At 41.7% G+C, this 15,795-nt stretch overlaps 1 protein-coding gene across 8 annotated transcripts in view; it reads right to left on the bottom strand.

The window, feature by feature from the left end:
- Nucleotides 1-1,501: 1,501 nt before the first annotated feature.
- The window catches only part of LOC108425944 (R3H domain-containing protein 1), a 52,104-nt gene continuing 37,810 nt past the window's right edge, over nucleotides 1,502-15,795 (bottom strand). For 7 of the 8 annotated variants that reach the window (XM_017695030.2, XM_017695031.2, XM_017695035.2 and 4 more), the window contains 10 exons: nucleotides 15,431-15,700; nucleotides 14,497-14,626; nucleotides 10,307-10,458; nucleotides 9,969-10,120; nucleotides 8,282-8,385; nucleotides 5,786-5,958; nucleotides 5,190-5,325; nucleotides 4,136-4,233; nucleotides 3,733-3,817; nucleotides 1,502-2,961 (listed from right to left, as the gene is read on the bottom strand). In XM_017695030.2, coding sequence (XP_017550519.1) covers nucleotides 2,642-2,961; nucleotides 3,733-3,817; nucleotides 4,136-4,233; nucleotides 5,190-5,325; nucleotides 5,786-5,958; nucleotides 8,282-8,385; nucleotides 9,969-10,120; nucleotides 10,307-10,458; nucleotides 14,497-14,626; nucleotides 15,431-15,700 — 1,620 coding nt within the window. In that variant the 3' untranslated portion in view covers nucleotides 1,502-2,641. The remainder of the gene's footprint in view (nucleotides 2,962-3,732; nucleotides 3,818-4,135; nucleotides 4,234-5,189; nucleotides 5,326-5,785; nucleotides 5,959-8,281; nucleotides 8,386-9,968; nucleotides 10,121-10,306; nucleotides 10,459-14,496; nucleotides 14,627-15,430; nucleotides 15,701-15,795) is intronic. The other variant, XM_017695034.2, reaches the window with a different exon arrangement.

Genomic DNA, 15,795 nt, shown 5'->3' with positions numbered 1-15,795 from the left:
CGTGTTATTAGAAGAAAATTGTAATATTTCAAGAATAAAGTCAGTGAAGTTAAAAGAATAAATGTAATATTTTAAGGATCTAGTGAGCTACTTCTAGGGCTCGTCAGATTATTCATGAGCACGGCAACAAAGTAAAAACAGTTGTTTTCATTCTAACATGAAATTGTAAATGGGCGTGAAGAACCTCATCAAGGCACTTTTTGCCCTGTCCAAAGTCATAGGATGTCTATGCACACAGAGAACAATTTAAAATACTGAATAAATGCTTTCTATGCCTCTTTTAACTAATCTCAAATAGACTTGCTTATGTGATTTCTGACACTGTACAATATTCTGTTATCATCCAACATGGACTAAAGTATGTTGCATAGCTAGAAACAGCCTTGAAGTTTAAACTTTGTGCATTTTACTTCGGCCTTAAAGTTCCAGTGCAAAACTAAAGAAGCAATCAAGCTCCAGATAAGGAAAGAAAGTAAAACAGTCCAGGTTAATAAGTGTATTTGTGTTAATAGTGAAATTGTGCTCTGTGTAAATACAGCACACAAAGGTCTAACAGTAACACTTTACTGTAGGGTGCTGTTCATAAGGCTACATGACACCTATATAAGGTTGTCATTACAACTAACATAACCCTACATAAGTGTTTAGAAATGCTTATTACAACAGGCATTATCTGTCATAAAGGCTACTTTAGCTGACTTTGATCACATCTGGCAAATGTAACCTTTATAGCGAATGATGCTTATTGGAAGCATTTATAAACAGTTATGTCAGTTGTAATGACAACCTTATGTCATGTAGCCTTATGAATAGAACCCTACAATAAAGTGTTACCGGTCTAACTTTGCCTGAGTGAAAGTGTTAAGACTGATGTAAATGTACACTTAATCAAAACAGCTTATCCATCTTCTGGGTGGCTCAGAGGTGTCAGGGTAGTCCAGATGTCTGGCTTAATTGCCCGTTAATAATCTGGTCAAAGGCGCCGCAAAGGAGCTGCTTACCGTGCCCGGGCTGGAACAGCCAAAGGCTTCCTCTTTAGAGAAGTGCTCCCGCAACATGAATTCCCTCAGGCTCGATGTGAAAATGTGAAAAAAAGATTTCTCTCTCCTTCACTAAATTGCTTTGACGCTATTAGGGAAAGGAGGGGCGAAGGAGGGGAAAAAACAGGGGGGGTGGGGGGAGAAAGAAAAATCTAGACGAACTGTAGGCCATTTTGCAGAGATGAGGTTGGAGGGAGGTTAATGTAGCAGACAAATGGGCCAATAAAAGGGAAAATTGAGATGAATAGCACCCAGTAGAGCATCAGATAGGGGCAGGGTGAAGAGTACAGGACCAGGCACTCATTTTAACAAAGTCGACAGCCTGTTTTGTTGATGAATATGTTCTAATAGACACAGGGAGACAACAGCTCGCTGTTAGCAAAGATGGAGAGCAGCAAATCTTGGGCAGGTTAAAAACATTTTTTTTTATGGCACAGAGATGTCACTGTTGGAAAGGTACGTCATTTGGTGTAAACATTTATTGGTTTTCAAACTGAAATAAAAATGACTTGCACCAGTAAACATTGAACAGCCTTTCAGAATCCACACATTTTTCTTTGAGAAAAAAAAAGGAAAAAAATATATTTATATATATATATAGACTTGTATAAATGTGCAAACTGTTTTTTTTCCAGTGACCCAGTAGGCATATAATTTTTTTTTAATTATTTTTAAAAGACTTTGAAAATCAAAAGATCTGACAAGGTTTTCCATGTCTGAAGAGGGAACAGAAGTGGAGGAAGAAGGGTGAACAGGATTGTTCCAAATGAGGATTTTTAAAATGTAAGGGTGTAAAATATGTAAACCAGTGAGTGGGGTGGAATTTTTTTGGCGACGTCTTAAGTTAAAAACGACAAAAAAAAAAAAAAAAGGAAAAAAAAAAAGAAAAAGATAAAATCTTGCTCTCACCTGTGCCTGTTCCCAACTTTCACAGAGGGAAGGGAATCAATTGAATTATTTAGCTACTATATAAATTATTTACAAAACAAAATGCGCGGGTCTTCATTTTTACAGGAGACACTGAGGTGTCTTCGTTTTTCTTTTTTGGAGAAAAGCGAAGCCATCCTCTGATCGAAGGCACAACATGAGACCCATCGCGTACCCCATGACCCCATGATTTGACCCCACTGGGGCAAATGGCTGCTATGGAGAGAGAGGAAGTGTGTGCCTTGGAAGGGTGAGGGAAAGAAAGTTGAGACTATAATTTTAGACCAGATTTTACAAATATAAAAAAGGTAAAACAAAAAAGGTAAATAAAAATTTTAAAAACAGGGAAAAAAAAAAAAAAAAAAAAAAAAACAGTACAGGCTGCCCCTTTGATATGTTCTAGTCAATTATCCAAAAGCATATGTATATGAAACTTTATGTCTCTAGTTTCAACATCTGTTCTTTCTCCACCCAAAATGCCTAGAATGTGACAACCAAACTTGGGGACTGGAGACGAGGAAACGTGTTCTGTTTTTGGCAGAGAGGAGCAGAAAGAGGAAAAATGATGGAAAAAAAAATAGGTGAGGGAGGATGAGGAGGGAGGGGTGCTGGCGTTGGGGTGCAGTAGGGTTGGGTATATTTAGTTTGTGGGGGGGCAGATAGAGTGAGGAATCTCATTGGGAGCTGGCCCTCTCCAGGCTGGGCTGTTCGCAGTGTCTCTTGCTGGGGGTAAGTCTGAAGGGGGCCGGGCTGAGGGCGAAGCTGTGGCAGAGGAGGGCCCCCTGCGCCGCCTGCCTGGAGGGGAAGGTAGCCAGGACGGTGTAGGCAGAGGCGGGGTCAGAGGGGAGTGGCTCGGAACGGTCGCCATCGGCCCGGCGCTCTGGCAGCCAAGACACCACGGCGCCTGCTCGGCTCAGATCCCTCAGGAGGAGGTCGGCCTCTGCCCGGCTGATGCCCACCGGCAGCTCCGTCACTTCCAGAACACATCCACTCACTAAAGGACAGAAGGTAATTCAACACTTTTATACATTAACCAGAAATGTACAAAAACCATCTGATGGTGCTGATTTAACAGCTTTGACTCTGGAATGTTAGAATTCTACAATAATATTTAATGCTTAGTAGTGACTGAATAACTTTCAATCATTTTTAATCATCCCCTTGGCCAAAATGTGTTTAAAAAATCTTATTTGCAAACCCTCAAGCTATTTTCAAATAAAAATATGAGCAAAATAAAATATCTGTATTTCATCACTGTAAACAGTCACCACTACGTATTCTGTGTATTTTTACAAGTAATTCTTAATAGTTTATTAAAGAATTAAATCGAATCACTGGGAGGTTAGAGATTTTCACCCTTAGTGTAGACCTTCAAGTGTAGTGTAGACCTACACTAGTCAGTTTCACAAACATAGTATATGTTATTATTTACTAGGGCACTATTACTTGCTTGCTAGCTAATATCTAAGCAGACCTCGAAATAAAACGCAAACGATAACCTTTTCCGTCTAGGGTTCAGGTCTTATCTTGCATAAACATTTCAAATAGAGTAAATATATGGATACCACATAGTCTTTAAGTATAACAAACATACCTCACCAATAATAGTATTATTATTTTTACTTATTATTATACTTTTCTCTGTTTTTGGGAGGTAAAACAAGCTGGACAGACAGAGGCTCATATTCAGGCTAGTATCACAGCTCTCGCCTCTTTTCTGGAGCCTGCCTTGCTAAGGAGCAGCATCGGCTCCTGCTACCATTACCTGCTTCACCTACACTGAGATCTGTAGACAGTGCTTTCCTGGGCGGCTTTCTGCCTCGACCAACATGCCGTATCCCCACTGGGCCCTGGGCGATAGAAGAGAGGAGAAAAAAAAGGACATATAAAGACAGGCTCTCAATGGCTCTCCATCTGTCCTTGGAGCTCAAAGCCACAATGTTGGCTGTAATGATTTATAGAGGGGCAAGAAAGGACACTTAGAAGTTGGTTTGCTTGGTGGCTGCTTTATTGTTATTACGTTTTAAAGTAACTTCCTATAAAGTAGTGGCTGAGCTACACGTCAGGATGATCTGATGGAGCTGAGTGAGAAACACTGATGTTTAGCTGTGTTTAATACTGCTGGTGCTGCTACAAGATGCCTGGCATGGCCATTCAGTCAGGCTCACCTGGTGATTGGAGACCATAGGGGGCGCGTGGAGCAAAGGAGGACGGACCTGTGGGCTGTACTGGAGAGGCTGACCAAGGAGGGGATACCGTGCATCACCTGATAAAGACAGCAGAGGGACAGCGCTTTAGGAACCGACCATATCTTGTCATCATTTCAGATCATGCGAAAGTTGCTTTCTTGTGAGGGACTTAGACGACAGAGATATGATGTCATTCTTCAAACTAGAAATATGTCTGTTTTTTCAGTTTTTTTTATTTGTAAGCTGTCTTTTACATTGTGTACAAATTTCATAAATGGACCAATAGCAATGATCCAAAATAAAATATTGTTGAATAAAATATTTTTACATGAACTTGCATTTAAAGTAATGTTTTTGGTAACTTCTGTAAAGTTACATTTTGGTGACATTTGCGTCTTTTGGACAACGATGATACGATATAAGGAGTTTTGTTTACAGGATGCCTTTAACCTTTAAGGCTGAGGCAAAAAAGGGTGTAATTTCAGCATTTTATCTACTCTGTTCGGTTAATAATGTCACTTCTGAATGCTGCTATTGTGTTTCTATGTTTTTCTATGTAAGAATGTGATCTAACTACTAAAAATTCAGAGATTTTTATTTACTTTGAATCACAAACTGCCTTTACGAAGAGGAAAGCATATGAATCGGAATATAAATCACACATTTAATGTGCTTATCTGTTAATACATTTAAACAAAACTGTAAAGCGCTCTTCGTAATCGTGAAAAAAGACATGAAATGCATTTCAAAAGAAAGGAAGCCCTGTGTATATTTTACACAGTAACAGAAAACAGAGAAATTCCTGATTCAGCACCCTGAGACTGATAAAATTATTTTACTGCTGCCAACAGGAATATGCACGCATAACGCAGTTATGCCAATGACGAGCAATAAGCAATCTTGGATTATAAATATTTTATGATTATATATGTACATATATTAAGTTATACCCTTAGGGGTTAATGCTATGGCTTAAAAAAAAAAAAAAAAAAAAAAAAAAAAAAAACTCAATTTTATGAGAAGTAGGACTCACCTTGCCCCGGGACAAAGGATCTAGAGAACTGAGGCATGATGGGAACAGAAGTGAGGCCAGGACGGACATTCTTCAGGTGGGAGGGTGTGGGTGACTGCGCAGGGGAGGTGGATGGGCTGCCCAACTGGGGACTGCTCTGTGGGACCACAGCAGAATGAACTTAGTATAACTGCATGCAGTTTGCACCTTCTACACTCGCACAGCATCTGAAGGCTAATGCTACACATTTTCCAAAATGTCATAGCATAATGATGGATAACATTTTGTGATCAGCAGCCAGTCGGCTCTTACATTTGATGTAGCACTATTATTATGTATTTACATAGACATAGTTTGGCCCATTAATTATTATTAATGCTATTAATAAAAATCTTACTTCGTTATTAATAAAAAGTAGTAGGAAATGCTGTGTTGTATGTTCATGTAGCCCACACAGTGTAAGCTACAGGATTTAACAAACAAAAAACAAAAAAACTCAATATAAACAAAAAAAATAAATAAAAACTGTCAAAAGCCAGAAGCAGTCATAAAAATAAAAATTCATGATCCCTACTTTCTATCTGTTCATTGATCTGGTTTGTTTAGGGAAGCTTTACCTGTGAGGTGTCCAGGCTGCAGAGCTCTGTGGACTTCTGGCTGCGTTGGTGGTCCAGACTGTGGTACTTGTTATGTTTCCACTGTGGAGGCGAGTGTGGCCGTGGCTGCTGGGTTGGAGGTAACGTGAGCTGCATCATCACCATACCGCCACCAGGGGGTGGGGGAGGTACGCCTGCCACAAAACACACATGATGGGATGCTGATTTTAGAAAAGAGAGAGGAGAGAGGGGGAATGATTCACCTTGTATGGCAAAGAGACACGGTTGGAGACGATGACAGTATGGAATACGCAACAACTGCTAAAATGAGAGTGCATGTTGGAACAATTCTATCAATAAACCTTATTTTGATATATAGCAAACCATTACAAGCACAATAAAACTGAATCACAATATCACTAGTCCACTATGGGGGATTAGAAGCATGTATTGAGGACAAAAGAATGCAAATCTATGGAGTTATTTTCTTTAACAAGGAATTAGCCAGACTGCTAGGACGGAACTGAAGCCTTCCCATCACTGTCCTGCAGCACATTCTGCCTAACTGCTTGGGACGTAGTGATGTCTGCTTATTCTGATTAAGAGCATGTGCTGCCCAAGACTGGACACACACAGTGTTGCAGAAAAAAATCTGGGCTTAAATTCTGTCAAACAGCTTCACACAGGGCATCCAAAAAGCTTGATCTGGCTACTTACAAGGTTGGAGACTTTTCAGAGCCAAGCCTTGACCTCATTTAAGAGACGCTCTGAAGACTCTTTTCTCTGGGTAATTACTCTTTTTGCAAATAACCTATTTAATATCCTCTTCAGGTTGAGATCAAAACAAGGTTTAAAGCCCAATAATCCCATGTTTGCTTTGGATGATTTTATTAACGCCACTATTAATTTCACTTCACATGAAGTTGGCCTTCCTTGCGCTTTTCACTAGCTGAGATGCTAACTGCTGAACAGATTACGATTCCAATGCAAACACTGTGTGACTCATTTGCCAAGAAACCTCAGATAAGGAACTCCTTAAGCTACATAATCTAAATTGAACTCTAATTACATGAAGAAGACTTTTGTGAGGATAAACTAGAAGAGTAAAGCAACTAGAAGATGACCAGACAAGCTCATTATGGTCTACATTCAAAAGGACAGCTGGCAGCATTAGATCAAGAAAGACTGGGGAAAAAAGGATGTTAAAATATTTAGGATTTGACACAACAGGAGTTTAAAAGGGTACTTGGTTAATCCTTCCATGAAATGAAACCATTGCGGCCACTAAAATGGGCAGTGGGAATCTAATTCCAGTGCTTGAAAAGGCAGGGTTTTTTCCCTCGTCTCCACTTTTAATTAGTTATTAAGGGCAGGAGAAGAGCGTGATGGAGAGACAGTTAGAAAACGTTCATGGGGGCTTGCAGCGAGAAAGCAATTCACGTTAACGGCACATAAAGCGCCATGCCAAATTAGAATCAGAGGCCCCACGAAAGCCTTTTAAAATTTTTTTACATTTATTTATTTATTTATTTTGGGAAAGACGGCCATAACTCGGAACAAAGCGGCGAAGGAATTACTTTTTAATTACCACCCCATATCTGTTTGATAATTGGATCGTTAGGGCTGGAGAATGTAATTTCAATTAGCACCTTTAAGCCTGATGCGGAATTGAAACGAGGAGGGGTGGGTGGACCTCCCCCCACCCTTGACAGAGGCTGACAAGCCGGGTTTCTTTTACTCTGCTGCTCGACTACCTACCTTTTGTTGTCGCTAAATTATATGGTGATGGCCTCGTTTTGAGCGGGATCCCCACTGAATCGGCCGATTGGCGAGCCGAGCCGAGTGGGTAGTCATTTCTCAAGGTGCCACCTTCCTTTTGTGGAGGCCCACCATCTAATTTCGCAGGTTTGGAGCAAGGTGCTCTTGTGTTTAGTGAGGAAGGTTGGAGGGTCGCATTGTGCACGCCGCACAGCGCCAAGGCAAGGATTAGGAAGAAAAGGGGACCGCAATGAAATGGGGGTGGAGGGATAAAGAGGATATTGATTTGAAAAGATAACCTAAAGAGAAATGGTCTATTTTTTCATGCACACCGAACCTTCTGCTATTGCAGATTATTTTGTAGAATTTGGGATAAAGGGTTAATGAAATGTGGGTTGGAACCAGATAACCTGGTGATCTTTTGGAAGTGACACTATGTAGTGAAAGGAAACAAAAACTAAACAATAAATATGAGAAGGAGGCTGTAAGCAGTTTGTTTATACAATGGTTCAATAAAAATGATTTTAATCAGGAATCACAGACTATGTATTTTAACGGAAACGGTTACCAAACAGCAGGAACCCCGTACAGATGGTGCCCCGTTAACTCCGATTTAAAATGTAGATTCTGAGGTATGAAATATTCATTAGGTACAGTTACTACAAATGTTGCTTAAACTAATTCTGAATAAAATGCATAAAAATAAGATGACTGAGGCTGTTGACCGAGTGAGTTGTAGGTCATTCTGGGCTTAAGTACCTGAGCACTGCTGGGTGGGAATCTGTTGGGAGTTGCAGGGGGAGGAGGTGCGAGGAAACGACATCTGCTCTGTGCCTGGAGGGGGGAGGAATCCCACAGAGGAGCTGTGGATACACACACACACACACAGTTTTGATGCACAGTCTTGCTCACAAAAAAAAAAAACCCGACAAAATTGTGCCTACAGTTGACTTAATACAGCACAAATTCAGCTGATTGCTTGGAAATTGGAAGGAAATTACTAATATAGGGCACTAAGTACACATGGGATTGACGCAGCGCAGCGCGCTGGTGCTAGTTTAAATATACCCGCTGCAAACCTGTGGGGATATGCCTCCCTACAAATAAGAAAGGGGAAAAAAAATTTTAAAATCACTGCCAATGTAATTTTCACGATGGTGGAATAAGACGCGGCACCGTAGGCATTTATCATCTGTCGCTGTGACCAATTTTCCAAGGCGCTGTTCCCGTTTTTCCTCGCTCTCCTTCTTGCTTCCTCTGTACTGGACTAATAAGGATGTAAGCAGCACGGAGAGTGATGCAGCAGCTGAAGCGCAGAGGCAGCTGCTAGAGACACCATGCACCCTGAGGAATAAGCCCTGTCCACAGGCTGAATCTTATGAAGGATGGTGGTGGTGGTGTAGAGAGAGCGAGAGACGGAGAAAGAGCGAAAGCGAGCGAGACTGCGAGAGCGTTCTCCTTGCGGGACCAGCTGTGTTATATTAAGACTGGATGGGTATCTGGACGAATAAATCACTGCCAACGTGGCCTACTAAAGTCAAGGGCCCTCGAGAGTGCAGAAGAACGAGAAAAAAAGTGACCTCTTCCTTCTAGCACAGTGCAGCTCAATCCTGCCCAGCCCCAGCCTGATCTCTTCGACTAAAAACCTTGAGACAAGCATGGCTATATAACACGACAAAGTCAATGTTTGAAAAATGTCTCAATGTGCCACTAAGCATTTTACTAATACTGTACTATAGTAGAGGAAAAATCCATGTCAGATCCATGATATGTGGCTTGAAATTTACAGGTGTAGAATTTGGCTCACTAATCTTTTTAAATTGTATAGGCAGAAAAATTCTGCAGAAAAACAACACAAGCTTTGGTCACACAAAACCTACTTCAGCACATAGACACTGAGCATAACAAGGTGGTTTTAAATCACGACAGTCACATAGAAACCATGCAATAAATGCTATAAATGACATCATCTTACAAAAATGATCACCCACATAGATGTCAGAAGAATACTAATCATCTGTTTTCACCTCAGCTAATGCTACTAGCCTAGAGATATTGTATTTAACCTCATACCTTAGCTTGAAAAGTTGTTGAGTTTGTGAATAATTAGTTATCAAATCTGATCAAGAGCTGTGCCACAGCTGTGCTCTGAACCATCTGTTAACTGTCACCAAAGACCCCCTGCCAACGCAGCCAGTATATACTAACTTTTAGCTGGCTGCAGTAGTCTTTCTATGCTTCCTTCTATAATAAGAGACTCTGATCAAAACTTAAGACATAGGTTATTGGTTTGGCTCTGATCTTTAGTTTGAAAATCTCGTAGTTTGTAAATATGAGAAGCCAATTAGCAAAAAATATTTACACATGTATTAGTGATTTGTTTCATTTGTTTAATGCATATGTGTGGAAATTCTGATTAATTCCGATTTCAACAGTTCAGTCATACCTCATGGTGTTCTGCTGACTGGGTGGTATAACACTGTAGTAGACCTGAATGCTGGACGCAGGCATGGGCCCATGGCTGGACTGGTTGGGGATAATGATTGGCTGCTGATATGTCTGCTGGGGCACACCCTGGGATCCTTGAGGCATGGATACCTGGAAAGGGGTAGAAAGTTCATTCCCAGCACACACTTTTAGGAAAGCTAGCTAGTGAGTTAATAATAATTATTAAAAATAAATATCAAAAGATACAGAAAAATCAACAAGATTGTTGGCCATATCACCCAGTCCCACTTAAAAGAGCGATTCATTTGGAGAGAATAGTTGGAGATGAGGGCTCACCTGATAAGATGGCATTGAAGGATACTGGACCATCATGCCTTGCATTTGATTTCCCATATTGCTATGTTGGCCGCTCACCAGGGTTTGACTCTGCGGCTGCTGGACCATGCTCTGGTAGCTCGGCTGTTGATTTGGCATCACAGTTTGGTAACCTAAAGAAGCAAAAAAAGAATGCAAAAGAAAATGTAACTGTAAGCGATTTACATGGTAACCAAAAACAGCCTTCCTATATATTCAAACCACTCCACAGCTTTTCATGTGCGCACCCAGAACTGCATGTGTCAGTGGCATGCCTACAATTTCCTGTCTCACATTTGCCATAAATCTTACAAAATATGGGCATCCAAAGACAAAAACACTGGCAAATGATCAACTTTGAATGGAATGCATTCAGAAGGTAATTGGCATCCTTACCTGTAGCAGCCTGCTGAGAAACAAGACTAACAAATGTGCTAATATTACAGCTAGGCAGCTTAACACAATAAAAATGACAGTGTAATAACAAATGTTTCAATTGTATGCAGAGTCACAAAATGCAACACTGAGACATTAAAGAGGCTGAAAGAGACAACAAGCGCAACCTGAAGGAGACTGCAATTATGCAGAAATAATGAGTCCAAGCTAGCATGAAACGTTCAGTGTACAAATTACACTAGAACACATGAAGGCAAAAAAGCAAGAGCAATCTGCTTAAATACTGTGCAGCCTTTCGTGTTTTTTTTGCCACTAGTTCACCGCAATATTGCGTGCACTTCTGCGAATGAATGATTTAGTGCCAGAGAATGTCAATTATAGCAAAACCACCTAATTACACCCTTGTTAGCTAAACCCTTTACGATCACCTGGCGGAGGCACCTGCAAGTTTTTCTGCCATTAAATCGCTTTTCATTACCTCTGAATAAGTGCACAGCCTACCTGTATTAAAACCGCTTTCATTATGATTGCCTTTTTCAAACGTTACAACAAGGGCTTCTAGATGATGACTGTGGGGGGAAAAAGAGAACACAATCATCTGCATCGACGGCCCACCAAGGTGCTGCGTGCTAATAGAGAAGGCAGCGTACATGATAAAGGCAGGTGATGCAGTTTTGTTCCAACACCCATTACAGGATGGGATAATTTCCATCGGTGTCAAGGTTATCTGAGGGGGAGCTTATAACCTGGCAATGTTATTGAAAAACTCTCACCAGAGGAGGTGCCCAGCGGGAAGACTCTGTGGGAGGCCTATGTGGAAGGAGTAGAGAGAGGGGGGGAGGGGAGGTTGGGCAATTTTCAATTTCTCCTGGCTTTTGGCCAAAGAGACAGCAATCAATTTAGCCCAGATGAGAAAAGAAGTGGGACAAAAGGAATGGATGGCCCCCGGCGAGGGCCAGCTATTTTTGGTTCAATTCTCTCACCTCCACTTAGGGAGCTAGCAAGAAGGGAATATAATATTAAACACTCTCCATTCAGGCTGACTGAGCAGGCAGAAGGTAGCGAGGATAGGAGGAGAAGGAAATTATTTACTCAACTTCTCTGGACCAAGTGTGCTTTCAAAGATGTTTGTGGAGATGCGACTCACAAGGTTACCTGGTTTTAAAAATGCTGCACTGTCAGGAGCTTGCTCGCTAACATTGTTCTTTTTTTTTTTTTTCCCCCTTCACCCGCCCCCAAGAAGAGCACAGAAGAAAACTTGTACTTCCTCCTTTGCAGGGCAGATGTGTTTCTTCTTTCTGCTCTCTTATTTCTCATCCCTGACTTCATCCATCAGTCCTGATCCGATCCCACTTTCTCACACACAGGCGACAAATGATGCCTCTGTGCGTCTTTCAACTAGGTTTAGTGAAAGCACATTCTTCTTAGCGATACTTTCCCCTTCACAAAAGGAAGCCAACAGATGGTTTCTAGTGTTGCTTCCTGTGGATCCATCTACCAGACTCAAGTTGACGTGAAGCAACATCAAACCATCCGAATGCCATCGGAAGCAATTAACAATGCACCACGACCGCCCCACCAATGAAAACAAAAGACAACAGAGACCCTGCTTCAAATCTTTTAATCAAACAAAGATGTTCCCGACATTATTGATGGCTGAGGTCGTGTCAACAACCAAATTAATCATATTTTAAAAGGAAGGACATTTGCTGGTGCGGTCGACTTTAAAATGCTATTTCCGCAATTTTTTAAAAAATTTGCCCCAATTGCAGACTATCAGCGAAGATATGCTCCTCATGGATCTGCGTCTTTAGTTTACCATTGGAGTCCTGAATCTAACGTAGCTAAAAATTACCAACATCCCACCAATTATCATTGTGCAAACTGCATGCGTAACCACCACAACCACCTCAAAAATAGACAGAACGTCATACAGTGTCAGAAAGAACATAAGTCTATTGTTTGGGGAAGAATGTGATCATTTTACAGGGTTGCCAGATTTGTCTTCTCTCACATCTTTTGTTGTTTGTTTCAAAACAGTGTGATGACCATTTTTACATTTTTTCAGTTTTTTTATTTTTACCCAATTTTCTCCCAAATTTAGTAGGGCTCCAATTCTACCCACTAGTTAGGACACCCCCAGTCACATTATACTAGCAACACTAGGAGGGTGAAGGTTAACACAGGCTTCCTCTGAGACTTGATTTGAAAAAATCTCCGAGCACACATCCCAATTCTAGCCTGCGAGCAAGCGAGAAAGAGGTTGAGAGAGACAGAGTTAGAGTGGGAGAGGTAGAGTAAGATACAGTTCATTTTTGAGCTCTGCTGTCTGTTACTTTGGACCAGACGTTAGAACGTGTAGTTCAATTAAGCTTAAAACTGGGCTGGTCCAAAAGCAGACACCTGGCAACCCTACTTAGACATGCAGTTTACACAAGATGGTAAAGTGTGATAAGCATTCCATTTCTTGTCAGATACATTAGTCTAGTAGCTCCAGAAAGCAAGCCTCAGACACCAAACATGTTTTGTTTGATTGAATACATAAGTAGGGAACCAACCACCAGTTGATTAAATGCATAAAACAAAAGTAAAGTCTTGGCAAGACCTCAACGCCTCTGATGTCAATGATGATAATGCAGTTCGTTGATAACTGTCTCTGGCCCTGAGGAGGAGTGAGGGGCTGGAAAAGAGACCGGTTCACTGTGAGAATCTTAGGGCCTCTCAGACAGTGCCCCGGCCCCGCATTCAGCCACTCTGAGTCAAAACGGATGTCCATGTTGGATTATCTGAGAGGAATACCCTCTCATGAATATGCAGTGGCTGTAGCTCTGTGTGCTGGGAGCTTTCATCATCATGGTATTGAATACGGAGATATTTACAACCATTCTGTAGTTCAAAGTTCCAACCAAGCCTTAAAGCTGCTTCAGCGCCCTCCCAAACAGGACAGCTCAGGGTGCTAAGAGGCAATTAGTGCGTAAAAGAATCAAGAGTCTCTTGAGATCCTCCAAGAAAGGATCCAGTTTCATATCCTCAAAGCAATAAAGGCCTGTTTTTTTTACCCCTTAATACCAGAGAGCTTTTACAATTCAATTGAACAAAACATCTGCCAAAGCACAGAGGGCAACGGAAAAAGAGGCACGCTACCGCGGTAGGGAGGAAAAACAATGCTAATTTTACATTTGATTGGAAATGCTTATTGTATCTGTTTAAAAAAAGGCAATACAATGTGAGTACCCAGCGCGCTAAAGTGCTCGGCGGTGTAATTAGCTTTCGGCTCCGCTCCCCTGCCCCCAGGGCGCCTCCTCATTTCCACACACAATCTTTCGGCGTGCTTCACGTAGCGACGAATAACCAAAGACAACAAAAGTATGGAGAGAGATGAGGAGAGCACGAGGAATCAAGAGAAAGCAGGAGAAAGAAAAAAAAACAAAATTAAAAATGGGAGCGTGATGTCCCCTCCCCTGCGGTACAGTATAAACAGACTCCAAAATAAACAATGAGGCACAAAGGGGATGGTAGATAAATGGGCAAGTTCCTTGCAAAAAGATGAAAGGAACACATTTTATAAATGTGTGCAAACACTTGGAAAGCTTTCCAACACCATCTTGATTAAATGAATTCATAAGAACAAGTAGTTTATATTGAGGGGTGTTCCATGCCTTCATTATTCACCAATACTAATAAGCCGAATTTAGTGGTTTACTTTTAGGAAAAATAAACAGAATTATAGACTAAGCTTCTGGCATGTGGTAAAGGCTGGCATAATGGGTCTTTACCTGGCTGTTGAGCAGGTGGGGGAGGGGGCAGGGGCTGGCTCTGAGGGCTACTGTACTGCACCGTGCCAACCGACCGATACTGCTGGCTGGACAGAGGGTACTGGCCTGGTGCGCAGTAACATGCTGGCATCTGCAGATGGAAGAAGATAAACAAGACAAATGTCATCAAAGCAATCCGGTACCACTCGATGCATAGCTAGTGGTCATCACGTCATAGATTTTCCAGCAGCCAGCAGGCATTATATACCAACAGGGCCTTATACTGTAGCTTGCTCCATCGTGACTGCAAATACAAAAGAAGGTTTAATTCTGGCACTTTGGTACCCCAATAAAAATCAGCAATCTAAATACTTGTCTTCTATGCAATCACAAACAGTTTTCTTTCTTTTCTTTTTTGTATATTCACTTTTACATATTAATTGTCAAATCTTGATGGGATGTGTTCCCCTTTTGAGTCTTTGTTCCTCTCAAGGTTCCTTCCGTTATATCTTAGGGAGGTTTTCCTTGCCACCGTCACTCTTGGCTCATTAATTTTTGGCTTTAACCTGGATTTTCTATGACAGCTGCTGCTGTAAAAGGTAAAATAAACTAAATCTTACTTTCTTGCTCAATAACTATTCATTATTAATGTGTACAATTTTACCCTTACTGTAGACGTGGCTTGAGGGATTTTCGGTGTCCAAAGCCACCAAAAAAAAAAAAAAATGTTGCTCAACCCTCCCCAAAAAAAAACAAAAACAAGTCTATTTGAGATTACTTAACAACTTCAGGCAAAAGTGCGATGATGTAGGTCATAAGCTTCAATTATTTCTGCAGCTCCGTTGCTGAACTAAAGAAGCACCAGACATGACTTGGCTGATCCCTAACATTTGGGTAACTCTAAACCTTTCCATGAACGACTGCACAAATTTGACGTTGGTTCTGATTGGTGTACCTGCTGCATAGGCTGCTGCATGTAGCCCTGCTGCTGCATCACTGGCTGGTTCACGGGTGCCGGGCCTGGCGTGGAGTAGGGTGGGGCTGGAACGCTCTGGCCAGGGGAGGGCACCATATAGCCGGCCTGCTGCTGTGGAGGAGGAGGTGGCGGCGGAGGGGCTTGAAGCACCACGGAGGAGGGGTACATGGCAGTGTGGGCGTCGCGGCCCTCCCCTGACGGCTGCCGCACAAGGCTCATGTGGCTGAACTGGGCGCTCAGGTTGTCTTGCTGGCGGGTCAAACACAACTCATGTTAACAAATCAGCAGCCTGTTTAATGGCACACCATGTGCACTCCCTTACAGAGCATGCCCGGGATCAGGTT

This window comes from Pygocentrus nattereri, chromosome 6, assembly GCF_015220715.1.
Source record: "Pygocentrus nattereri isolate fPygNat1 chromosome 6, fPygNat1.pri, whole genome shotgun sequence".
NCBI classification, from domain to species: domain Eukaryota; kingdom Metazoa; phylum Chordata; class Actinopteri; order Characiformes; family Serrasalmidae; genus Pygocentrus; species Pygocentrus nattereri.
This window is presented reverse-complemented; position numbering and strand designations above follow the sequence as displayed.